We start from the raw sequence: 26,306 nt of genomic DNA on the forward strand, positions 1-26,306 counted from the left end.
GGGAGGGAGAGGGAGGCGCACGCCAACAGAAAGCTGCCGTGCTCAGACGCGGGCCTGCGGCCACGTCCCTCCGCAGCCGCCCCAGCAGCCGTTCCCGCTCCCTCGTCCCCCTCTCCCTGCCCACCCGGCTTCGCCTGCCAAGTCCGAGTTGGCACGGCTCCCCCGGCTGCGCCGAACAAAGCCGTCACCCATCCCCGAGCCGGCGCTGACAGTAAGCAAAGTGACAGGCGCATCTTCCGCATGTTAATCCAAACGGCGAGAAGGCGAGCGAGCAGCAGAGGCCCCCCCGTGCCATGCACACACACCCCCCCCCACCGAGCCACGCACCCCACCCTTGGCACCCGACAGCCCCGGTGGCCTCGTGCGGGGATGGCGAGGCCCCCGCCGGTGGGAGCACTGAAGCCTCCTCGTCGGCGAGGTTTAAATTGAGCCGAAGCCCTGCTCGGCGGGCAAACGAGGCCACTCGGCATCTGCTGTACCTGTTCCCGCTGCCTTCATCTCGCCTTGGAACCGTGACAAGAGCGCACTCGCCTCTGGTGGGCTCTCAAAGCCGCGGGTCTGTAACCCTTTGCAGGAAGTTGGCACCGATCCCAGGTAGGACTTTACTCCCCGGCTCTCGCTCTCTCCCCCCACCTCCGCCTACCGCTCCCTCCCCTCCGCTCCCCCACCCATCCTGTCCCTTGGGCCCCTCTTGCGTCCCCCAAAACACCACCCGGCCCCCACTCCCCCTCCGCTGCTCACCCGCCTCGTTGGCCGGGGGTAGCGCGGGGAGCGGCCAACGGCTGCTGGGCGCCCACCGAGCCCTCGTGCCCACCGCCCTTGCACACATACCCTGGAAGGATGACCTGGGCAAGACAGAGAACAACAACTTCCTGCTCCGGCTCCCTAAAACGCCTGTTTCCACGCAGGGGTTAGGCAGCGCGGCGAGACGGGGGGAGCTGGGAGGAGGTTTGGGGGTTTGTCGTCATTGAACCAGGCTTTTTTTCTTTTCCTTTTTTTTGGGCTTTTTTCTTCTCTTTTTTTGCCCTTTTTCCTTTTTTTTTAAGCCTTTTTTCTATTTTTTCCTGCCTTTTTTCCTTTTTTTTATGCCTTTTTTTTTTTTTTTTTTTTTTTTGGAAACATATATTTTTGCCCGGCAGTCCAAACCCAATGCGAAGGGAAAGGAGGGGAAGAGAAATCAAATGGGAAGAGAATAGCTCCAAGTCGGCAGGACAATGCACGGGAAACGGAGAGATTAGCGTAGCTCTCGAAATCCATCACGCCCGCCCCGTTTCTGAACCGTTCGCCCCCGCGCCTCGTCTTTTTTAATTCTCCCAGCTCCTGAATTATTCCAGTCCACGAGCGGGAGGGGAGCGCACAGTCCGGAGTCCCTCAGAGCTGCCAAGAGCATTGCAACAGGAAAGAAAGGAAGCGGGAGAGGGAGAGCCAGGCAGAGCTCTCACAATCGAGCAGCGAGAAGAGCAAGGAAAAATTAACATCCAATTAGTGCCGTGTTTAACGAGGGAGACAGAGGCGGCTGTTGTTTTATTGCCCTGTTCATTTCAGGCGCATCTGACAGGCAGCAGGGAAGGCACCCCTGCTCCGAGTGACGTCATCATTTTTTATTTTTTAATTATTTCCCCCCCCCCCCCTTCCTCCCCCGTCTTTCCTCCTCTAAGTTTCGCACAGACGATCTCGGCAACTCGGCCAGGGAAATTCGGGACTTTCTCACATTCAAGCCACCGGCTCCCCCCCTCCACATCCAGCCTCCCCCCATCCACCAACACCAACCCCGGAAAAACAACAGCGCCAACCCACCCCAAAGTCTTTGTTCTTCCAAAAAAAAGAAAAAAAGGAGGAAAGAAAAAAAAATCAACGTTGGGATGAGAGCTGGAGGGAGCCTGGAGGAGGTTTCTCCGCGTGCGCGTCCGAGCGTGTGCGTGCGGCGGTCGGTCCCTCTCCCGTCCCTCTCCCCAGACGCTTGCTTGCCTTGTAAAACTTTGCTGCATGTGACGCTGCTCCGGCCTCCTCTGGCAGCCTGACAAGAGCCGCCCGGCCGCAGAGCGCAGGCGGCTTTTCAGGGAGAAACTCCATTCCGAGGGATGAGAGCATTCCCATGTTTGCAGCAAGGGCCGGCGGTACCTCGAGCCAGGGCCGCAGCGATGTCGGCCCTCGCCACGCCGGCCTGACCCTGGGGTCACAGCAGGGGGAGAGGAGCTGAGTTTAAAGCTGGGGAGACTTTTCCCCCTCCTGTTTCTCCCCTGGGAGGGGGGGCCCAGCATGGTGTAAGTGCTGAGGGAGGTGTGCAGGGGTCACAGTGGCCGCAGGGAAAGGAGTCTCGGCTGACCTCGTGCTGCCACCTCTTCCCCAAAAGACCCAGATCCCTTCAGGGTGGGATGAAACACCACCAGCTCCCCCTGCGACCACTGCCCAGGAAGGAACAGGGCAGCTCAGTTTAGGGGGATTTGAGGGAGTTTACCCTAAAAAAAAAAGCCCGCAGCAGGCAAGCAGGAGCATGGAAAGCAGCTTCCCCACACTCTTCCCATCCTCTTACCAGCCGTGAGTGATGGACGGAGCTGTCACTGTCAGTGCGGCAGGTCAGGCCACTGCGCTGAGCTTTGCCACCGTGCTCCTTTTGGCCTCTTCTCCTGGTTTCCAGACAGGATTTCCCTTGTCCAGGGGGGAATCCATGAGGACCTGGCTCCTCCATAATCCATTTTGGGTGAAGGCCGTCCCAGGGGACGGGGATGTGTGAAGACAGGGACAGGTCCAGGCTCACTGTGCTTCTGGTGCCTGAGCATTTCCTGGCATCAGCTGGTCCCACCAGCCCGGCAGCGGGATCTCCTCTGTGAGGGTTATTATTTTTACATATATATGTATTTTTTTTTAAGGAATTATTTGCCTACGTGGAGCTCGGCGCTGTGGGAGAACAGAGCAAACAGCCTTATCGAGGGCAGCTGTGCCACAGGGCACTTCCTCATGTGTGGCTTCAAGATGGGGCCCTCCATGGCTGCGGGGGGGCTGGCAGCCCCTAGCCTTCCCACTGACCAGACACCAGGGACACACCAGGCACTGTCCAGGCATCAGGAGAGCTCTCTGGGATGTTTCCCTCCCGGTTCCACGGCAGGAGAGCAGCACAGCCACGAGGGGGTTTGGACTGGACTGAAGGGTCTTCAGCAGGCCGATTTGCAGGGGAAACAGTCGCTCTGAGCTCAGCTGCACCTCCCTGGGCACAAAGGCTCATCTCGTTGCTTCCCAGATCCTGCCAGACTCAAGTGTCCAAGCCCAGCGGAGAGACAGACCAGCCTTGACCTGAGATTCCCTCTCCTGGTTGCTGCCGCTGCCTCCCTTCTCCCCCAGGCAGCTGGGAGCAGATGAGGCCAAAGTCCCAGCAATCTCAGTTTTCCACTGGAGGCTGATAAACGGCGCGGGCACAGAACGGCAGCGATCCCCACCCAGCCTGGCTTTGTGCAGGAGAGTCAATATTTAAACCAGAGTTTGTTTCCTGGGCAGACAGGGGAGCGCCAGTGGGAGAAATCCCCGGCTCCATCCTGGGCGCCAGACCCAAACCTCCTCCTCCACCCCTTCATTTGTTCTCCCGACCACGTTCCACCCTGGATCCCCTCTCCTGTGGGAATGGGGCCCCATCCCCTTCAGCTGGGATACCTGAGCACTGACTAATGGGCAGCAATTTAAGGGAGAGGGATGCCCAGCCAGAGTTTGGGTTGTCTCCTTGCCTGCTCCTGGTGCAGATAATTTGTCCCCTCAAACGAAGCATGGGACAACAATCAAGGATAGAAATAGGAGGTGAGGAAATATTCAATCATGCTAAGAATGGCAGCCCCTGCTTCAAAGTAAGGCAGTGCACTGAAAGCTTTGAAACCTGGTTTTCATTTAAATTGAGCAAAAACTATAGTCAACTGTTGAGTTTTCAGCCAAGTTTGTGGGCCCTGATGAAATGGGCAGAAATTACTGGCAGGATGCATGCACTGGTGCAGCTTTAAATAAATCCCTTAGGTAAATTCCTTAGGTAAATTCCTCAAAGGACAGGAAATAGCACCTTTCCGTGCAGTAGCTGCAGTCAGGCAGTGCAGAGGCTGCATGAGGTTTCACAGGCATGTGACCAGCAGAAGGTGGCTTTAATTTGGAGGATAAAGGTCCATGCTCCTGAGCAGGTGCTGTGTGACCTGGGAGATGCAATGCCCTGTGTTGGAGCAGGTCATAAAACAAGGTGATAAAAGGCCGGTGGGGAAGGATGGAGCTGTCAGGGGGAAGATGGAATGGCTGAGCCCACATGACTGGTCTGGCAGCAGCAAAGGGTCTCCATCACCCCTTCCAGAAGACCTGAGGGTCAATTTTAACTCCAGAAACCTTATTTCACATACACTGTTTGAAGCAGCCAGGCCCTCTGCTGTCTCCCCGCTCACTCCAGGTGCACCCACTGCAGTTTGCTCAGCCTAAATATGCCCACCTCCCATGGAGGTGGGGAAAATCAGGGGGGAAATGAGTTTTAAACAGCTGGTTTAGCCCATGCTTTGGGGAAAAAACCAAAAGAAGTGCCTGTCTTAAACTTTCCGTGAGTGAGGAAGCACATTATGCAAGAAAAAAAAAATCAAAAAAAAAAAAAAAGGAAAGACCCAATAATTGTTTTATAGCTGTATTTTGGAGCATAATTAAATCCTCTTTGAAATCATCTCTGGCGTTAGGGAACAGGTCCATGCATTATTTAACGGTAACACAAACTGGGAGGGAGGGAGGACAGACAGGACCAATTTCACAACACCGAAGGGAGCTGGGTGGGGGCTGCCAGTCCCAGCACATACCACCACTGTCCTGCAAGCCTGGCTGGGGGTGTGCATCGACCCTGCCTGCTGGAGAAAAAACCCCCTGTGATGGCAGGACCCCAGAGGACCAGGATGAGATGTGACCCCAGCTGCTGCTGCAGCAGCACATGGGAACCTGCTCAAGGAACCCTAAACCTCTTCCCAGGGAGTGCAGCATCACCTCTGTGCGAAAGACTGCTTCATGGGGAACTGAAATGGGGGAAATCTGCCTGGCTGCCATCACAGCACAGACTGGTGCAAAAAAACTCGTCTGGCAGCTCAGCATCAATCAAACCTCTGCCACTGGTGAGCTCTGCTACACACACAGAGCCAGCCGTGCTCCACTGAGCACCAGGAGGCCTCGACCCTGATGCCTCACCAACCTTTGGCCAGCTCAAGGCTTATCCCTTTAGTGCAGACAGCCCTGGATGGCTGCCCCTGCTGCAGGAGAGCCCTTTGTGTGCAGCTCTCCGATCCCGGCGGCTCCGTTTCCATCAGCAATGGGAGCAGGAGCCCAGCAGGGCTCATGCTGCTGCTGGCTGGGAGATGCCCCTCAGCGCAGCCAGGCCAGTCCAACCCAGCACCCACCTCCCCTGAGAGTGTGCAGGCTGCCTGCCCAGCCCACAGCTCTGCTGGGTGCATCCTAAGCACAGCCCATTCCACGACTGAAATCCTGCCCAAAGCAGCACCGGTGGCAGCGCGTGTCCCTTCCCAAGGGCTCTCTCCGTGTCCACAGCCCAACACTGCCCTGAGCTGGGCCGGACCCGTCTCTTTGGGACTCTGCTGTTCTCTGTAGTGGGACTCTGTTTCCCTTCCCTGTTTTGATCCTATAATTTCTTTTTCACACCCATGGGAGGCGGGGTGCTCCCAGGTGTTCAGGTACCCTCAAACCTTAAATATGGATGCCAGGTTGATCTTGCCCAGGATGAGCTACCTGCCAGGCAAAGGTGCTCTCTCCAGAAAGGATGAGGCAGGAGGCTGTCACCTGGTATAACCTTCCCAGTGAGATGACCTTGGATCTCCTGCTGCTTCTCAGCTCAGGCAGAACAAAGCAGTCTTTTGTCCCTGCAGCTCAGGGCTGGCTCCTTTAGTACCTGGGCATTTTCTGGATTCCTGGACTTCCCCAGCAACTCCAGAGCTTACAGCCTGGACCAAAGGGACAATGCCTTTCTGCTCTCTCTGCTACACATCCCAGTCAAGACAGCCATGAGGATGGAGCTTTGGTCCAGCTAGAACCTGAAGCCAGATGTCCAGAAGTCTGTTGCTGGCCTTGCTGGAGAGGAGGTGTCAGTTCTGGCACCATGGATTTTGGATCAGAAAATAGAAATATACAGATATCGAAACAAGCTTGGGGTTTCTTGAGGAGTCCAAGTTGATGAGCTCTCCCTGCCGAGGAGTCAGTCAATGGGGAAGGAGGCGGCTGGGATGGGCGCCCTGCGGAACAGCAGGCTGGAGCCACGGAACAGCTGCCCCTGAGGAGGAGAGCATGGGGTCAGGGCAGCCTGAGACCTGGCCAGGGAACTATAGCTGCTTTAGCAGGGCCCGACTCCGTGCCCATGGCAGGGCTGCAAGGCCTGGGCACCCTGGGCTGCTCTGCAGGAGAAAGTGGGGATCCAGCCCTGTGGGTGCTAGAGCTGGGCATTTCCCCCAGAGGTGACAGATGGAGAGGGGCACAGACTCTGCTGTGTGCAATGCACAGGCTGAAAGCTCGCGGGGTGCAAGCTTGGGATGTGCAATGGGCAGAGCAGCACTGCCATGCTGGTACCAGTGCCACAACTGGAGGGATAGAAGCAGGCTACAGGGCACGGCAAGGATGCAGCACAGGCACATTTGGGGAATGCTGGAGACTTGGGGAAGGACCAGAGGGAGCCCAAAGCCCAGTGTGTGCCCAGCTCCCTCACCTGAGCACTGAGATGCCTCCAGCAGTGGATCCAGGATGCAAAGGCGGGTGCGTAGGGAGGGAGGCCGGCGCGCAACCTGCACGGCAACAGGGAACAGCTGAGGTGGATGTGTCACCTTACCCACACAGGTAACACAAGAGCAGCAGGAAGTGCCAGTGAGGACACGGCAGGACGGGGGGGGGGGGCCGTGTCCACACCGGGCCAGTGGCCAAGTGACAGCTCGTTATTTACAATGCAGCAGATCTGTAATTTAATTACCCCTGGAGTGCACGAACGAGGAGCGTTACCTGGAGACGTTGAGAGTCCAGGACTGTATCTACACCTTCAAAAGCCAGCAGACACTGAGAAAACACTACACCAGACTTGGATCCCACTCCGTTCCCATGAGCACAAATGCAGAAGACTTGCAGCAGTGGGACTGGGAAGGCAAGTTGGTCCTGCTCCTGTCTGCTCCCATTGCTGCCGTAAGAGCTTCGCTTCCCTCGTGCTGCTCCCTGGAGCCAGCACGGTCCCTTTGATCCCTCTGCCTCCAGCCTAGCTCAGATCGGACCACACCACCACAACTCTCCCTATTTCTCACCACCTGAGCTTTTCTGCTGCTCGTGTCTGTGCCCTCTGATCTAAAATTATAAGCAACCTGGGACAGGAAACGAGCCAGCTCTGCGAGGTGCCACAGAGTTTACAGGGCTGTAGGAAAGCTTTACGGTCGTTAGCAGCCCATTCAGACAACGAGGGGCTGCAAGAAAGGAAGGGAAAGCTTTAGATCTCAGTGTGAAGGACATACCCACAGTTGTTCACTGCCATGAGATCTCCCACGAGAAGGAATGGGTACGTCAGCATGCTCACAGCGATCTGAAAGCACAGAAAACCAGCAGCCTCTCTAATGCTCCCAGTGTCAAAAACGCTGTTTCCAGCTTTTGCATGTTAGCAGAGTTATCCTTGGGTAAAGGATGTAAAGTACAGACCAGCCTGTACCCCCAGAGCATGAGCTCTCAGCCCAGAGGTAGCAGGAGGAGGGGAAAGGACACGGCAGCTGCCTACATACCCCCATCACGAACTTCGTGTAGCTCCGGATCACCGATGCCTGGCTGAACTGCAGAGAGAAACCAAAGGCGTTGTGGAGCAGGGGGATGACACCAGGCTGGCACAGTCATTTTGTGACACTCCCTGAGCCTGAGGCGAAGGGCTCGGGGCAGGGGACAAGGCAGAAAGCAATTTAGAGCGGGCTGCATCCCAACTGAGAGTCTGGGAAGGCGTTTGCTGTAAAATGTGATCCCCCAAAGTGCAGGTGAAGCACAGCCCCGAGCAGACACAGCACCTCCAGCACTCTAACAGGGATGCCCCCAAAGCCCGGGGTCTATATTAAATCAGCCCCTGCTCCCCAGTAACTCCTTCCCACTGCAGGTGGTTGGTCCAGACCCCAAACCGTCCCTCAGGCACTTCCACTCACGTTGTCATCCACGGCGTAGGTGTTGATGAAGTGAGCCAGGAGGTTGCAGCACCAGAGGAAGATGACATCCCCCAGGATGTGAGGGACTAACCCACTGCAAGGGCAAAAGGAGGGGTGTGAGGTGCAGGAGGGTCCCGGTGCCACCTCCCGAGGTGCCCAGCCCTCCTTCCCTCCACCAGCACACAGAAACTCCACTCCCACAAAATGAAACTTTTACTTTGGCAGGAGCTGAAAGGGAGATTTCAGGGAAGAGCTCTCCCAGCCTTCAAACTTGGTACTACATGTGCTGCTCTGGCTGGGAAGTTTTTGGGATCTGTTTTTTGGGCATGACTCAAATCCCCTTGTTCTATCCCAAATCCCTCCCTGGCCCAACTCCTGCTGAGAAACCCAAGTGAGACACAGATGAAGTGGTTTCCATTTTTGCAGATGCTCTTTTGGATGCAGAAGGAGAAGTTCATCTCTTTGTGGAATCTCCCTTCTTTTAGAAATCAAAATGACAGGGGTTGTTCCTGCACAACCTACTCTACTGAGAAGTGGGAGTAACTGGGGGCAACACTCATGTCCCTCTGATTTTTCCCAGTCCCTGCTGCCCCCAGGAGCACGGTTCTTTGATTAATGCCTCCCACTGACACACTGGAACTCCCAGCAGCACCAGCACCCCCAGCTTTTGCAGATAATGGCACTAAAACTTTTAACAAGATGTTCCAGAGGGTTTCTCCAGTTTGTTGGTGCTTCTGCAGCATCTCCTGCACCAGTGCAGGGTCTCCTGCTTTTGCAGGGGTTGTTCCACTGCGAAAGGATCCAAGTGGGTGTCAAACCTGTGTTTCAGCAGCAGATGTGGTCAGCTCTGAAAAGGAGCCTGTCAAGAGCCACACGAGTATTTGCTGAGCTGGGAGAGCCACCTCCAAGCACATTAATCTGAGTCATTTGTTTCTTCCCAAACACGACACTGCCTCCTCAGAGAAGGGACCAGTTTGCTTCCTGCTGTGGTTGCTGCAGCAGCAGAGCAGCAAGTGGGACTGTTTTTGGGAACAACCTGTGTATTGTTAAGGCCCCAGCAGCCCTGGGGCTGCAGCTGAGGTCTCAGGGGCCAGGCACAGCAGAAACCTTCAACAGAAGATCCACTGGCTTCAAAGATGTGATACATGAGAGCAGCAGACAGGACAAAGAAATCAAAGCTCTTTGGCCCCAAAGAGATGTTCTGCTTTGTGTTTGGCTTTCAGCCTTTGTAAAAAAACATCCTTTCTCTAACTCAAAGTCAAGTCTGAAGCTCCTGAGCTGCTGCAGATACAACGGGGGCTTAATAAAGTCCAGAAGCAAAGGGCTGGGCAAGGGCAGCCCCATAAGGAAAACCTCACCCAACTGTTGATAGAAGTCAGATTGTTTATTCCACTTCCAGTAAGGATCCCGTCCCTCTCTCCCCTCCAAAGTAACAACAGCTGCTGGCCCTGAGCTGGATAACTGGAAATCAGGGATCTGAGAGCTGCAGAAAGGAACTAGAAAAACCCAACAAGCCAAAGGCATCAGGCCTGAAAAACCCCTCCTGGAATTCCAGAGCTACTATTGACATAGTAAAGAGAGTGCTACAATTCTCACACCTGCTGAGATGTCAAAGATCTGAACTGGGAGTGTTTTTGGAAGATGATGAAAAGCTGGAACAGCAGGCGGCAGAGAGGAAGCCTGAATGATGTACAGTGATGTGACCCAACAGAAAAAATCCCAGTGCAAGGGCCCTGGGGCAAGCCACCCTTGAAATGACCATGCCCAGCAGTTTTGGGGCTCAGGGAACACCTTTCTGGGTTGGCAGGAGCCTGCTGCAGATATGAGGGGAAGGGAGATACATCCATTCTTGAAAAGTCTTTGTCTCTAGCCAGGCACACACCCAGAGAGTGTGTGCCACTGTTATTGCTGGGTTGGGCTGTAAGGCCATGAGACACAAGTGCACTGCCATGATTTTAGGGGAGTGGATGTGCTGGGATTGTACCAGGAGGGCTGAGAGGAAAAAACCAGCAGTTTGGTTCTTCAGATGCAGTTTGTGCTCCCCTCACAGCAGTGGGATTTCCTAACAGGGTTATAGAGCATGTAGAACTTCAGAGCCCTCCTGAGACAATCTGGGTTGTGTTAAAGCCTTTCCTGTGAACTACTAAGTTTCATTAGGCTACCAGCAGTGTTTATGTGCATGGAAGGGAATGTGGCGGCTTCTTTCAGATCACTTCCCTGGCAGGTGGAGGGTTGTGAGCAGCCTGCTCCAGCCATGCCCCACTCACAGGGACCATCCCAAAGGATCCTATATTTAATGGAGCAGATTTGGCTCAGCTGAGAAACTGTGGGCTGCCAAAGGAAGAAGCAGTGAAACACAATAGGTGGGGTCTCTGCAGACCCTGGCCATTTTCCCTTGGGGAAAGACAGGGCATGGCCCCCTGTGATTGTTTCCCTCTTCCTGATGCACTCAGGTTTCATCTGGAGGCCCATATTTTGTGACAGCAGAGCCAAAGGCATCCTGAAAAGCCCTCCTGAAATTCCAGAGCTGCCTTTACTATTATTGACATCATAAAGTGAGTTATATCCCCACCACAAGCAGGGACAGCAGGTGGTTCTTTTATGCAAGAAAGAAAGGCAGGAAGCATTAATTACGGGTTCAAGCAAAAAGGTGTCCACTAAACTTCCATTTCAGTGATGCACCAATTTGCCTTTCTCTGTAAGCAGCTGGAAACACCTCTCAGCTCCTCCTGGTCCACACTCCAATCACACAGGTAAACCTGCTCCTTACAAGCACCCAGGCCCCGGCTTTCGTGTCAGCAAAGGATCTTATTGTGGCACTTGATCTTGGTGCTTGTTGCAAAACAAATGCTTTAAATGGCCTGTCACTGAAACACAAAGAATCATCAAGGGAAAAAGATAAGAAAAAATAAAGCTTCCTCTGTGCTCTGAAAGTTTGACTGAAGATAAGATCTGGGGCAAACTTAATGGTCAAACATCACGGGAGTGATGTGGGAGTCCCTTGGTCAGACAAGGTTTCAGCTCAGTGTGACTCCAGCTGGGGTTGGCAGAGCAGCAGGGCTTCTTCGGTGCCTTCGGGCTATGGGAGAAAGTATTTAAATAACAACTCACGTACACAAAAAATCCCAGGATCCCTTCTTCCTTAAATATCCTGCCAATGGCACTGAACACACCGCTGCCAAGAAAGGAAAAGAGCTGTGAGTGTGCACCTTTGTTCCACCTCTGTCCTGTGCAACCACACACGCATCCTGCAGCCCCCAGCCATGGCAGTGCCTCCCCAGCCATCATTCCAGCAGAAGGCAGCTTGTTCTGCTTATTCTCCTCAGACCAGGAAGGTCTGAGGGAAGGAAGGTCGTGTCTGTACTCTGCCAGTCTGCAGTAACACCCGGGAGAACACCCAACCTGCACACAACTGTTCAATGCTGAAGGTACAAGAGCTCTGTGAGGCTTTTGTGAGTGGGTACAGATGCTGTGTGATATGGTTTCATTTGGCTGATTCTAAAGCCCAAGAACCCTGTCCCACCTTTGGGGACTCGAGTTGGCTGTCGTGGGCTGGCTGTAATCTTGTCTAGCGTGCCTCCATGTTGCTGCACAGGCAGTTTTGTCCTGCAGAGAGGCAGCTGGTACTGCAAAAGGCTTGGAAAAATTTTACAGACTAAGCAGGGCTGCAGCAAAGCTTTGTGTTATCTACTCTGCCTCCCCGCTGCCTTCCCTTTCCATTACTAGCCAAAGGAAAAAGGCAGGAGACTTGCTGTGTGATCAGCAAGGGGTGATAGAGCCCCAAACCCCCACGGGCACAAGGAGGAACAGAAGCACGTCAGGGACAGAGCCCAGCTTTCCCACATCCCTTCAACCCCCAGTCACTCACCCTCTAACCACAGCTCAGATTCACTTTTCAGTCTCTCAAACCTCCTGGATAACCCTATTGCCCATGGCACGGGAGCACCTGGCACCCCTGACCCCCAGCTGCAGCCACTCACCTGTATTTGACTTCCCGGCCTACAAACTGGACCATGCAGCGCATGGAGATCACTGGGAGGAAAGAAACACAGGGCTGCTAGAGAAACAAATCCAGTTTGGGTTGCAATGGACGTGAAAGAAAATGAAACGTGACCCTTCTGCTCTCCCTCAGCTCACAGCATCTCCAGCTCCTCTCAGTGGTCCTCAGCACTGCAAGACTCATTAGAAACTGGGGCCTTTCCTGAGCCTGTAAGTGGGGGGAAGGATTTCAGAGGATCACAGAGAGGTTTGGGTTGGAAGGGACCTGATAGATCATCTTTTTCCAAACCCCCTGCCCTGGGCAGGGACACGTTCTACTATCCCAGGGTGCTCCAAGCCCTGTCCAACCTGGCCTTGGACACTTCCAGGGATGGAGTAGGCACAGCTTCTCTGGGCACCCTGTGCCAGGGCCTGCCCACCCTCATGGGGAGCAATTCCTTCCCAATATCCCATCCAACTCTGCCCTCTGGCAGTGGGAAGCCATTCCGCCCTTGCCCAAAGTCCCTCTCCAGCTCTCCTGGAGCACCTTTAGGCACTGGAAGGCTGCTACTGGCCCTAACCCCAATGGGATCTCTAGGACAAGGTCCTGGATGAATGGGAAGAGAGAAGCTCATTACTCAGCATCACCCCAGCATCAGCCTCATATGATAGAGAAGTATGGTAAGCATCATCCCCCTGACTGAGCAGGGTTTTGGGGTGATCCCCAGTCTGGAGGGGGCTGCCAGCCAGGGGACAGGACTCACCGTGCAGTGGGTGCGAGACAACCCGGGACACACACTGCATCATCATCTCATGGGATGTCTGGGAAGGGAGGAGAAAACACCTGTATGAAAAGCTGTGCTGCTCCTCCTGCACAGCCCAGGCCCTTTCCCTTAGTGTGGGGAAAGCCATTTTGGATCCCTCTTTTGAAATCTGTTCTTGTGGCAAACCTCTTAATTCCTGTGAGTTATTTCATGGATGGACACAGAATGGCTACTAAACACCACAAACTTCTCACCGCAGTTTCTCTCCAAGTCACCTCACCCACATCCCCAGGGACCTCCCTGATCACTCATTAATGGGCAACAGCCACTTCTCACCTCTTTGACCACTTTCCTAAGCGAAGTTTTCACATCATCCTTGTTAGACACGTGCTCCATGTCTTCCAGTGGAAAAGCCTGAGTGGAGAGGGAAGAAACATGGTCAGAACTGCTGGAGATGCTGAGCCACAGTGTCTGAGGACAGGGGGAAACCACGAAAAGCCATACTCTAAATGCAAGGACAAGACAAACAGGCAAGAAGGAACACAGGAGAAGAAAGGATGGAAAGTAAAATAGAGGAATAGAAGAGTCACAAAACTGCTGACAAAGGATACAAGGCAAGGGGACGCCAAATAAAATTAAAATGGTTTATAAATAAAAAACCGCTTTGGGGCTAAGGGCACTGGAGGACTATTCCCTTAGGAGGTAGAGAGGGATGGGTGCATCAGTCCTCCTGTGCAGCCCTGGCTGGCTGCAGGCACTTGCTGCAGTAGCACTGACCCTGCAGGTGATTAATGGAGAGAGAATCTGACCTTTACCTTCTTCACACTCCCCCTGGTGATGGTTGATAAAGTGCTTGAGATGAGGCGAGGAGTCAGGCCACGGAAGAGGCCTCTTTTCCCATCCACTTCCACGATGTGTCTGGCTGGGTGGGACAAAACCAGGCTGCTGTCAGTCGGGAAGGGGACAATGCATGGAGAGCACCCCAAACAGCTCCGGGGTTCAGCCGAAACCACGCCAGGCTTGGCTCAGCACGGCACAGTCCCACAGTACGTGATTTATTCTAACAGTCCTAAATAAGCTTCATACTGGATGCCAAGAATTCTTACTCTCTGTCATCTGTCTAATCTGGAAGGACAGCTCCAGTATTCTGGACTTTCTTTCTGTCTGTTGATAGTTCTGCTCACCTAAAAGGGCTCCAAAGCAGTTTGGACTGAACCAGGTCAGGGGGGATCATCCCATGTGCTGTGTGGTGTCACCAGGGATCATCCCATGTGCTCTGTGCTGTCACCTCCTCCCTCCACCCCAAAAAGGTCAGACTTAGGGTTAATATGGATCTCACAAACCCCTGTTCAGTTCCTGGCCCACCACCTTCTCCCAGGCAAACTTCCTCAGGTCTCCAGTCTCAAAAAAAGCCAAGAGATCCCATTTCTCCCACATATAACAAGGTGGGATAGAACCCACTATGTGCTGGTGGGTCCTGACTGCTCCTGGTCCCTGTCCTGTGCTGTCCAAGAGAAGGCAAGCGGGTTCTGCACCCCTCCATCACCCAACACTGCCCATCTGTTTGGAAATTGCATCTTCCAAAGGGCAGCACCGGAGCATTTCCAGCCCTTGGTGTCCCAGGATGGGACAGTGCTCTCATACCGCTCCTGTGCTGCTTCCACCCCATGGATACCATGGCTGATTGCAGGATTGGCCCAGCTCAGCTTTCAGGACTGTGCATTCCCCTTCCCCATGCAAACCCGCTGTGACAGCAGGCCACAAAATATTCACCCACCTCTCCCATGCTACTCCGCCCACAAAAAGAGGAAAATATGACTTTTTTGCCTTCTAGATGTATTACCTGCCCTTTTCTTGGTATTTCTGTCTCTTTAGGGCTCCATCTACAATACAAATGAGCAGGGCAGGGGGCACGTTATTGCAGGGCTGTTTTGGAGCAGAAGAAAAGTACTTTGCAATCTCCAAAACACACAAAACCCTCCTGCAACAAACCTCCATCACCTAAAACCCCCCCAAACCCCTCCAGCACGGTGCAAACCCAGAGCAATGTGCCAGGGGAACAGGGTGCAGCACCAACACTGTGGCCACCAGCGCCCTCTCCCCAGCAACAGGTACCTGAACCTGACAGCCTTGCAAGGAGCTGTAGTGGTTTATGCCTCACTGCAGCCTTGGGATGATCCCAAGGGGATGTGGGAGTGCTGCTGCAGGTCAGCTCAGGCTGCCTGGCAGCTCCCAGGCCTGATTCCCCTAGGGCTGGACCTCATGCTGGCAGGGAGGGACAGTCACTCACCGTAGGTGAAGAAGCCGGGCAGGTACAGGACCTTCCTCCCCAGCACATTTCTTCCAATGGTTGGAGGTAGTGGCTCATGCCCAACCTGAGAGAGAAACCTTGTGAGCAGGTCTCTGTCCTGGTGCTCCCAAAGTCCCTGGGATGAACAGCCTTGATCTCATCATCCCCCCATCACTCTCAGACAGGCATGCCTTTCCTCATTTTATGGGGTCCCTAGGTTACAGGGGGTCCTCCACCCTTCCATTTTAGGAGGTCCCTGTTACTGAGAGGATCTTGGGATTCCTATCATAAAGGGGTTTCCCATCCCTCCTCATATGGGAGGCCCCATTGCAGAGGGGTAATTTTATAAGGGTTCCCAGATTACAGGGTGTCCCCATTCCCTGTCATAGGAGAGGTCTCAACGCCCCACTACAAAACCCCCACTGTACAGGGGGCCTCACCCCTCCATTATACGGTGTTCCCTATTCTCTATGTAGGGTGTCTCCACTGTAGAATGCATCCTCATCCTTCTATTATTGGGACTCCAGTTTTACATAGGGACTGCCAGTGTATATGGGACCCCATCCTATTACATATGGGGAACTCGATTAGCCAGATGTCCCTCATTCTACCAGTGCTCAGGGGGTCCCGTTACAATGGGGGGGGGGTTGCATACACAGTGATCCCAGTGCATGGAGGCCTCCACAGGGGCACTAAACAGGAATCCACTTCCACCTGTTATACAGGTATCCCAATCCCCTGTCATACACAAGGGACTCCATCCTGCCACATATGGGGGTCCCATTGAAACAGGGGGGCTGTATACACTGTATATGGGGGTCTCCACAGGGACACTATGCAGGAATCCCCCTCCGGGGGACCCCTACTGGGGTCCCGATCCCCCATTATCCACTGGGACCCCATCCCGTTACACACGAGGGTCCTCATTACACAGGGGTCCCCCATCCTAGAGGTGCCCCCATCACACAGGGGGCCCCGTTATAAGGAGGAGGGTTGTACGTACAATCACCCCCAGCGCACGGAGGCCTCCATGGGGGCATCATTCAAAAACCCTCCCGTTATCCTGGAGCCGCGACCCCTATTACACACGGGATTCCCACCCCACCGTCGCGCCGCTCTCCCCCCCGCTCCCGCCGCGAGCGGACCTGCACGAGCAGCTTGACGTAGAGCAGGGGGTGGCTGGCGGCGGCGAGCCCCGCGCCCAGCAGCACGAACAGGCCCTCGGCGCCCTCAGGCCCCGCCGCGGCCCCCGCGCCCCCGCCAGGCGGCGACAGCGGCCCCGGGGGCAGCGCCGCCATGGCCGCCATGGCCCCGCGTCACCGCGCCGCGCGCCGGCCGCCACCACCGCGGGACGGGGGGAGCGCGGGAGGAACCGCGGCGGGAGGAACCATTCCGGGAGGAACCATTCCCGGGAGGGGCGGTCCGGCGTGAGGGGCGGGAATGGCGGCGCTGGGAGGCGGACGGGTTTTAGGGATTTGCAGAGTTGGGTGTTTAGTGCCTGACGGGGTTTGTGAGCACACGGCAGAAGGGTTTGGGGAAAGGGGTGGGGAAGGGGAGAGGGAAAAGAGGACGTGAGTTAAAAGAGGGAGAGAGAAGAAAGGAAGGAAAGGAAAAGAAAGACGGGAAAAGGGAGGGGAGGGAAGGGAAGGAAGGAAGGAATTTGGAAGGAAGGGAGCAAAGGAAGGAAGGAAGGAGGGAAGGAAGGAAGGAGAAAATAATTAAAAAAAAAAAGAAATAGAAGGAAAAGAAAAGAGGAAAAAGGAAAGGAAGTCTCCAGTCCTGGTTCTGGCGTTGGTCCAGCTGGTGTCCAGGGTCCTGGGGCACAAGCTCTGGGATGGGTTTCTCACTTCCCATGCAAATTGGTTCTCATGCACAGTGCACTCTCAGACCTTTGTGGAAAAGTGTTGCCCCTTCTCCAGCCACATCTTGTTCTTTCTCATGGTTGTTACCACCAATCCTTGTCTGTTGTTACCAACAATCCGTGGTTGGCCCCACAGCCATCCAGCTGCTGGTGTTTGAGACAGACACATCAGTCCTATCTGGGCACCAGGGTCCTGCCAGCCTGTTCCTGGCCCCTCTGGCCATCAGGACTGTCCTGCCTCCCACCCTGGTGGGACACAGCCCACCCCACCTGGGCTGCACAGCCAGGGGATGTACCAGGTCACACCTCCTGCCCTGCACCACCCCTGCTGCTGCTCTGGCCTTGGCTGTGCCACCGCTTTGATCCCTCCCAAACTGAAACAATTCCCAGTGTTTTCTCAGCGTTTCTCCTACCCACAAACTGCTGTGCTTCCTCTTTCCTTTTGAGGCCAACAGAGACAAGCTCTGCTACCACAGAAAGGGCAGCGGGTGGGCTTTGCCTCGTGCAAATCCTTGTTCCCAAACTGCAGCCTGGGTGCCAGAAACACCTTGGAGCAGAGAGGGGAACAGAGGAAGGAGCTGCAGCCCCCAGCATCAGCTCCTGGATGCCCAGGACCTGCTCCCAGCCTGTGCCATGGAGGGAAAAGCAGATAATCAGCAGAGTGTGGTGAAGCTGGTGGCTGCATTTGAAGAGCACTGGTAAGGAGGGAGGGCTCTGGGTGCTGAGGGTGTGTTAGTTAGCGGAGTGGGTTTGGGAAGGAATGAAACCCGCTGTGGAGGTGGTTTGGAGCCTGTGGAGAAGCTGACAAGGTGATTTGCAGTTCTTCACCACTCGGGTCTGCCTCAGTGTCTTCCTCCAGCTGCAGGTCATGAGCAGAAATCCAAAAACCTCAGTGGGGTGTGAGTGGTTCTGCCTGGCTCAGGGTTAGGCTGTGGCAGCCCATTCCTCCCCCTCCACTCAGCATCTTCACACTCAGCCTGGCTGGTGCATCCTGCTGCTGCTGCTGGGAAAGAAATTGTGGTTTGCAAATATGTCAGCAGGGGTTTCCACTGGGAATTAACTGCGTGGGTGTCTGGGAGGGTCCCAGCCTCAGACTATCCAGTTGTTTGCAGAGATGTGGCTCCTAGGAAAGGAAACATAAAGCATTATGTTAAGGGAGAGAGAGAATTCCTTTCATAAAACAGCTCCTTCCCTTGGAGTGTGAGCTGGGACTCTCAGACAGCGTGTGCCGGGGTCTGAGTGAGGGGTTTTTACACCAGCTCTGGTGTAAAAGTAATTTTGAGGCTTTGGGCAAGTTATTGTCAGGGCTGTGCCTCAGTTTCTCCATCAGTTGAATCAAGATGTGGAATCCTGCCATTCCTTGTACCCATGAGATGCTCTCAGTGAGCCTTAGAGAGGCTGGGTGGTTGGGCAGGTGAGTTTTGCCCCAATTCCTGAAGATGCTCAGGCTCGAGATTTCCTTTCATTCCAGGAACTCCTGTGTCTCTGCTGTGTGCTTTTCCCCAGGCTTTGTGGTTGTCCCCATCATCCCACAGGGATGTTGTGTTGGGAGCACTGCAGTGTTTCATCTGCCCCCATGTCACTGCTGCAGTGTTGTGTGTTGTTTGCAGTGGAGAGAAAGTTTGATTTAGAGGAAATAAAAGTAACTTGGGACTTTCAGAGGAAGCTGGGGAACCTGGGAATGAGCAGAGCGTTTTGGAACAGACAATGGTTTGGCCTAAGTCAGCGTAAATAGAAAGAGAGAAGTTCCCTGTCAGGACTCAGGAGTGGCTTTAGGCTGACACAGGTCTGGGAGGCACCAGGAGAGATGGAAAAAGCCTCTTTGTCTCTGAAGGGTTCTGCCAGCCCCCCTGGACAGAAGGGGATTTGTGCATGGCTGGGGATGCACTCCCGAGCTCACAGACATCCTGAGCATGGGATGGACCTGACATCCTCTTCAGATGAGCCTCTGCCCCTCAAGTCACCTCCTGTCCTCAGCTTTGGAGTTTGATGTCAAATTCCTTCATGTCTTTCCCATCCTATCCATCCCACTCCTATCCCCAGGCCAACAGTGGATGTCTTCCCAGTGTCTGCCCAGAGCAGTTTCCTGCAGGGACCAGCTCTTGGATGACAGACAAGTCACTTGATATCACCTTCACAGCCTGGCTTCTCCCTCATGCCTGCTCTGGACCTGTTTGCTTTGTCTTTGCCAGAAAAGGGAAGAGAGAACACCACCAAAACACAACCTATCTGCAAAACCACCTACACATGGCCTGCTCTTGGCTCAAACTCTTGGCTATTGGGCTTCTCCCTGCTTTTCTCTGTGGTGGCAGCAGGCAGAAAGCCAGAGCTGTGGGTGGGATAAACGGCAAGATCCTGCTTTTCTAGAGCAGGAGAGGGACTGGCCCCAGCAGCAGGAGGCACTGGGAGAAGAGAGGCTGGATCCTGGCCCCGTGGAGGATGCTGAGGATGTTTGTAGTGCAGGGCTGCAGCAGAGCAGAGCAGTGCCAGCTCTGGGGAGCTGCTGCTCCTGTCCCTTTTGGTGGCTTTAAGCTGGGCCTGGGGGCTGTGCTGGGAGAATGGCTGAGCTGATCACATTCCTCTGTAGCAGGGACAGCAAATCTGCCCAGAGGGGCAAGCAGGCTCTGACCAGTGCTGCAGCCAGCCAGCCCCAACAGCTTCCAATATTCCCTGCCAGCCGGAGCTGCTCCCTGGCCGGAGAAGAGAATAAGGAGGAGAAGGATCAGCAAGGTAGGCGCGGACTCAGCTTCAAATGCCTCCGTTCTCTGCGATACAAAATCCGTGAGGACGACTGGAGGAGGCCACAGGGCCCAGGCCTGGAGCCTGGCAGCCAGGTGAGCTCCAGAGGCTGCTAGGTGCCCACACCCAGGCAGGGCTGGCTTGGGGTCTCATCTCTGCCCACGAGACTGAGCCCTGCTCCCCATGCAGGAACCAGAGGAAAAGAAAATAGCACTGGAGCTGCTGGAGACAGAGCAGGCTTATGTCAACCGCCTCCACCTCCTCGACCAGGTGAGCTGGGGAGTGGAGGTAGCAGTGCAAGGGGATTTTGGAAAGAGTGAAGCTGTTAAAATGAGAGACACGAGGGCTACTGGTCTTTACAGCCAGAGATTGGGTCTGGCCTTTGCCTTTCCTACACCACACACCTCTGGGAAGCACCCTTGTCCCAGCAAAGCCTTCCATTCCCCTCTCCTCTTGGGGCCTGGGATTTCCCTCCTGTGCAGCCAGGCCTTTCACCGGGTGATGTGCCAGTCTCAGAGAGGGAATGGGATCCTCAAGTATCTTCTTGGCCCTTTTTATTCACCCTTCTTCCAGGTATTCTATAAAGAGCTGATGAAAGAAGCCAAAACTGGGAAGATGATCCCAGAGGAGGTGGTGAAAATGATCTTTTCCAACATCTCCTCCATCTACCAGTTCCATGCTGAGTTCTTCCTGCCAGAGCTGCGGAAGCGCATGGAGGATTGGTGAGCTGTGGGAGGGGAGAGCAGGGCACCTGGGTGGCTTGGCCAGAATGGTGGAGCAGCGCTGAGTTCGGGCTCCCACCAGGACCAGAGCTCAGCCTGTGTTGCTCCAAATGTCTTGTGCTGGAAAGCACTTCCTTAAAACACTCAGATCAGAGTATGGAGAGCAGGGTGACATCTCAGGTGGTTTGAGGGTGTGCCTGGGTATGAACAGCCCAGGCTGGCTGCAAGGTGGGGACATTGCTGTTCTGGAGAGCAGGAAATGGTGTGGGGATGTAGCAGGTTGCAGCAGGCAAAACCTCAGTCCTCCACCGTGATCCTTCACTTCCATCCCTCGCTGTCTGTCTGTCTGTCTGCCTCACGGACTGAGGAAGCGGCCGGTTTGCGGTTCCCTCCTGCAGGAACCGCAACCCCCGCATTGGGGATGTGATCCAGAAGCTCGCACCCTTCCTCAAGATGTACGGGGAGTACGTGAAGAACTTTGACAAGGCCGTGGAGCTCATCACTGCCTGGTCAGAGAAATCACCCCCCTTCCAGGAGCTCATTGCTGACATCCAGGTAAGGGCAGGGCAGGGGAATCTCAGCAGAGCTCCCAAAATCTCCTGGGAACGGGGAAACAGCAGAGGGTGGGAGCTGCCTTGGTCACTGTTCCTCTCTCCGTGCCTGGTGTCCCTGCCCAGAAGAGGAAGGTCTGTGCTAACCTGACGCTGCAGCACCACATGCTGGAGCCTGTGCAGAGGATCCCGCGCTACGAGCTCCTCCTGAAGGATTATGTCCGGAAACTCCCGCCCCAGTCCCCCGACAGGGGCGATGCCGAGAGTAAGGGCTCTGGCTCTCCACGGGGGGGAGGGCAGGATGGGTGTGTAGGGAAATAACAACTCCCGTTGGTTTTCCCCATGGGATTCACTCACCAGCTGCCCTGTGCCCTTGGATAAACCTCTCCGTCTGATCCTCTTCTAGCAGGGAGAGGGATTAATCTGCCTTTTCAGGGGCTGGGGAGTGGAAGGATGGTGTGTCAGGGTAAGGGTGGTCCCTCCACAGTATCCCCTTAAGAGATCTGTAACAGCTGGGGGAGCTTTCAGACCGCTGTGGATAACAGAGTTCCCAGTCGTGCTGGGATGGAGGGATACAGGAGCGGGCTGTCTGTCCCCCCAGGACCCCTCCATGTGCAGTCCAGCCGTACCCCGATTCCTGCGCAGTGTTTCAGGGCCACTTGGGGTGTGTTCACGGAATGGCAGCAGCTGCTACACATGGGAATTCACAAGGGACAGAGCCAGGAGCTTCCTCCCACAGCTCCAGAGCAGGTGTTTCACCTCCAGCCTGTCTGTTCTCATTGCAGAGGCCCTGGAGATGATTTTTATGGTGGCCAAGCACTCGAATGCAGCTATTGCTGAGATGGTGAGTCCTTGTCCCAGCTGGAAATGCTTTGAAGCTCATGGCACAGTGATCCTGAAGGGGACAGGAACCCTGTGGGTTCAGCTGAGCAGCTTAGACCCTGCTCTTAATGCCCAACCCCACCACCCCAAGCCTGGGGAAGTCACATCTGTAACATCAGCTGGGATGTGACCGGCTGGTCAAGTCTTGGGAGCTGCTCCCAAAGATCAGTCTGGGCTGAGAGAACTGTGCTACCTCTCCCAGTACTCAGCAACTGGCCTGGGAGGTGGGGATGGAGGAGACCCAGCAGTGACAAGGTTGTGGCTACTCAGCATCCCACAAAAATAGGTCCCTCTGCCTCACCCAGGAACGGCTGCAGAATCTCTGGGTGGTCTATCAGAGGCTGGGCCTCGAGGATGACATCGTGGATCCCTCCAACGAGCTGATCAAGGAGGGACCAATCCAAAAAATCTCCACCCGCAACAACAGCACATCGGAGAAGTACCTGTTCCTGGTGGGAGCTGTGATGCCCAGGGCAAGGGGAGGGAGCAGATGAGATGGAGATGGGGAGAGGGGCAGCACAGCCTGGCCAGGGTGTTGCTGGGTCACCTTGACACAGAAGGGATGAATTTAGAGCTGGGAGGGTTTGACCCCACTCAGTGCAGGGCACCCTGCGTAGGACACGGTTGGGAATCTGCTGATCCCTGAGCATGGCAGCCCTGGGAGATGCTTCACTTTTGCAGGGTGGGAGGGGGCTGGGGCAGAAGCAATCACGTTTTGGGTGGGATTCTTCCCAAGGACCAGCTCAGCCCTGGGTAGTGAAGGACCCCAGATCCCAGGGAAGCCCCCAGCTCGGAGCAGGCAGTGCTGGGCTCCAACCCACCCTCTTCCCCCCTCCCAGTTCAACAACATGCTGCTGTACTGTGTGCCCAAGGTCATCCAGGTGGGCGCCGAGTTCCAGGTCCACCTCCGCATGGATGTGGAGGGCATGAAGGTCAGACAGGCACCTTGTCTTTGTGCTTCCCCCAGCCCCTGACTCCTCCAAAAACCCCTGCTCTGGGGTATGGCTGCTGCCCGAACTTCCTCGGGAAGGAGGGAGGAGCTGGAGCCAGGGGTGGCTTCGTGGGGTGGGTGGGGTTGATACTCTGATCGTGTGAAATGCCAGTGAAATCTTGTGCATGTGGGATCTGAGGGACATCCCTGTGCCCCACGCCATGGAGAAAGGTCCAGGTGTGCTGGAAATGGGTTCAGCTCCACATCCCTTCTCTGGTCTCCCTCAGGTGCGGGAGCTGAAGGACACTGAGTTCCCTCACACCTTCCTGGTCTCGGGAAAGCAGCGGACGCTGGAGCTCCAAGCCAGGTACGGGGAAGGGTGACATCATGCAGACTCTCAGGGAGGAGGGACAACAGCTCATCCACCTCCTTTTTGTACCCAGGTCTGGGGAGGAGATGAACGCCTGGATCAAGGTACCACCGAGTGCTGGGAGAGGGGGCACAGCCTCCCCATCCCAGCTGCATGCCCTGGCTCAGGGCAGCCCCCAGTGCCCCTCCAGCCCTGCCTTCCCCTCTAGGCCTTCCAAGATGCCATTGACAGGAAGGAGAAGAGGAGTGAGACCTTTAAGACAGCAGTCCATGGACTGGAGACAGACACCCCTGCAGTGAAGGTAACCCTCCTGCTCTCCCTGTGCCCCACCTGCCTCCAGCTGCTTGGGAGAACACACCTGGCTGTGCCTCAGTTTCCCAAGCTAAACTGATCTGGGGGGAGGCTGAGGAGGGGAAGGGGTGAGGCCAGAGGGGCTGGGACCACCCAGACTATGGTCTCCCACCCCCAGACAGAGGAGCTGGGCCGCCGAGCCCCGCAGTGGGTGCGGGACAATCTGGTGACCATGTGCATGCGCTGCAAGGAGCCCTTCAACGCCATCACCCGCCGGAGGCACCACTGCCGAGCCTGTGGATACGTGAGTCACCCCCTGCCCCCTTCCCTCCCTCCTGGCCTGCTCAGGTGGCTGCTGGGGCAGGAGTGCACCTCTCCTACACCTTGTACCCCTCTACCAGGCTTAGGGCTGCTTCTGCCCCTCAGCTCCTCATGGAGCTGTCCTTGGGTCCCCCAGCCCTGCCCCAGTGTCACCAGTGTCCCTGTCTGGTGGCTGCTGCAGGTGGTGTGTGCTCGCTGCTCTGACTACAAGGCCGAGCTGCAGTACGATGGGAACCGCCCAAACCGCGTCTGCCAGGAGTGTTACATCTTCCTGACCGGCCACACGGTGCTCGAGGACCGTGAGGGGAAGCACAAAGGCATTCTGGAGGTGAGCTCTGCCACTCTCTGCCCGGCCTCCCCATGCCCTCTGAGCATTGCCACCCACCCTGGTCTCCTGTCCAGCCACCACTTCTGGCTCTTGCTGTCCCAGTCTGGCCCTGCACCTGGAGCAGGAGGGGTGGGAGTCACTCCCACAGCAGTCAGAGGGTGCATGTGTTTGTTGATCTCTCTCCCTCCTGCTCCAAGCCTTGGGACCAGGCATTCAGGGTTCCCCTCACCACAGGATGTCAGCAACACCATCATAGCCAGGACAGCCCCTCACTTGCTTCTGCTTTGGGGGGTTTTCTGGAGTGGGCAGGGAATTCCCCAGGAAATGACCTCAGCTCAATGCCCTTTCTACCATCTGCTCTGGATGTTGAGGGATTTGTTGGGTTTTTTGGCAGAAAGGAGCTGCAGAGGTATCAAGCAGGAGTTTGCTCTGCAGTTCCCTGCAGCTGCTGGACAAGAATGGCAAGGGGAGCACGCGGGGCTGGTTTGTGATCCCGCAGGACGATCCCCTCGTGCTCTACATCTACGCAGCCCCCCAGGTGAGGCCTGGCTAGGATCCACCCCCGAGGGACATCCCGCTGTGCCCATCCCCCGCCTCCCACCACTGTCTCTGTTCTTGGCAGGACGTCCGAGCCCACACCTCCATCCCCCTGCTGGGCTACCAGGTGCGGGACATGCCCCAGAGCGAGTCCCGGCACCTCTTCCAGCTGGCACAGTCCCGGCAGGTGTTCACCTTCGTAGCTGACACTGAGGAGCTGAAACGGCGCTGGATGAGGGCCATGGCGCGCTCTGCTGCGGGGATCACGCACCCGGAGGAGGAGGAGGATGCAGGCCCCTGTGATGAAGCAGAATGAGGCCATTCCCACGCAGGGGCTGCCTGGGGTGTCCCAGCTCCCCTGCCTGCCCTCACCACTGGCTTTGGGCAGACCCCTGACATCTCTGCATTCTGGTTTTCCATCGTGATAGGGGCAAGATGGGGGCACGTTTGCCACCACAAGGACAAGCTGGATTCCCCTTCTCCTCCCTCCTCTCTGTCCGCGCTGGGCAGAGGCGCTGGGAGTGGAGGGCGCGGGGATTTTGGGGAACCTCCGGCCCGCAGCCCCCGGCCCCGGGCGCTGTGCGGTGCCGCCGGCGGCCACGCGAGGGCAGCACTGCCCCGTCCTTCGCAGCCGGCGCGGGGATAACCCGAGTCGGGAGCGTCTGTGGAACTGGGACTGCTGAGATAAATCCCGCCTGCGACCCCTCTCTGCAATCCGTGCAGCCTTTTTTGGGCGTGTATTTTCCAGAGGACGCCGTGGGATTGTCCCCGTGGCTCCACATTGCCGTGTATGTCACAATTACGTCAGACACCCAGCAGGGACCCAGCTTGTAGCTTAGCCTCACAGCTCAGGGACCCCCGTGCTGGATTCAGGATGTCCCTTTTCCAGCTTGTCACCACTCCTGGCTTCACACTGCAGTCCCATGGTGTGGGGGTTAACCACCCTTAACCACAGACAGCTCTCACCTGCCTCACTGAGCCAGCCCTCATTCCTGCCCATCCCAGACTTGCCCTGTAGTCCCTCCTGCCCACAAGCACCTTCCACCCTTGTACCTCCCTCAGTTACATTTCCTGGAGGAAAACACTCTGGGACAAGGTCGTGTCCACACAGGTGCTACTGCGATGCTGGGGAGACATGGGGGATCCCCTTCTCCATTATCAGCAGAACGAGCACCCCTGTTCATAACACAGTGCTTTAGGCTGCAGCCCCACAGTTTTCTCTCTGCATCCTCTTTAGCACCCCAAAAATGTTGCCCAGGCAGAAGTTGGTGCTTCCTGAAATGGGATGCAGGAGCCTGGTGCACAGAGCTGGAGGAGCCCACGATCCCTGGCAGGCAGAGGTTGCTGCCTGTACCTGGGCCATGCAGCAGCTCCAGCACAGCAGCCTTGGGTAGAGCCCGGGGGTGCCACAGGCTGAACAGATCGGTGCGGGAAGGGAAGGGAAGGGAAGGGAAGGGAAGGGAAGGGAAGGGAAGGGAAGCAGGATACTGCAAATGGGGACAACGTTTGGGGAAAGGATGGGGAGTAAAGATGAACCACAGCTGTCACCACTCGGGGGGGGGGCTTTGGGGAGACAGGAAAAAGCTGT

The 26,306-nt window shown here is 55.8% G+C and overlaps 2 protein-coding genes across 2 annotated transcripts; one reads left to right on the forward strand and one right to left on the reverse strand.

Moving 5' to 3' along the window:
• Positions 1–4,649: 4,649 nt before the first annotated feature.
• Positions 4,650–16,492, reverse strand: MTCH1 (mitochondrial carrier 1; the record flags this gene model as incomplete). The annotated part of the gene is made up of 12 exons (XM_082295964.1): positions 4,650–6,274; positions 6,704–6,779; positions 7,488–7,555; positions 7,749–7,796; positions 8,154–8,247; positions 11,269–11,328; positions 12,134–12,185; positions 12,896–12,953; positions 13,232–13,309; positions 13,711–13,817; positions 15,186–15,270; positions 16,331–16,492. 12 exons carry the CDS (start codon positions 16,490–16,492, stop codon positions 6,200–6,202), a joined length of 963 nt encoding a protein of 320 aa, XP_082152090.1. The 3' UTR covers positions 4,650–6,199.
• Positions 16,493–17,679: 1,187 nt separating this feature from the next.
• FGD2 (FYVE, RhoGEF and PH domain containing 2) lies at positions 17,680–25,034 on the forward strand (the record flags this gene model as incomplete). The annotated part of the gene is made up of 16 exons (XM_082296343.1): positions 17,680–17,744; positions 19,634–19,880; positions 19,975–20,055; positions 20,359–20,507; positions 20,906–21,062; positions 21,185–21,323; positions 21,844–21,902; positions 22,246–22,392; positions 22,780–22,872; positions 23,159–23,238; positions 23,315–23,345; positions 23,450–23,542; positions 23,711–23,836; positions 24,035–24,181; positions 24,576–24,719; positions 24,804–25,034. The coding sequence occupies 16 exons, from the start codon at positions 17,680–17,682 to the stop codon at positions 25,032–25,034; spliced, it is 1,989 nt and encodes a 662-aa protein (XP_082152469.1).
• Between the last annotated feature and the right edge of the window lie 1,272 nt (positions 25,035–26,306).

This window comes from Coloeus monedula (genome assembly GCF_965178545.1).
Source record: "Coloeus monedula genome assembly, chromosome: 23".
Classification (NCBI taxonomy): domain Eukaryota; kingdom Metazoa; phylum Chordata; class Aves; order Passeriformes; family Corvidae; genus Coloeus; species Coloeus monedula.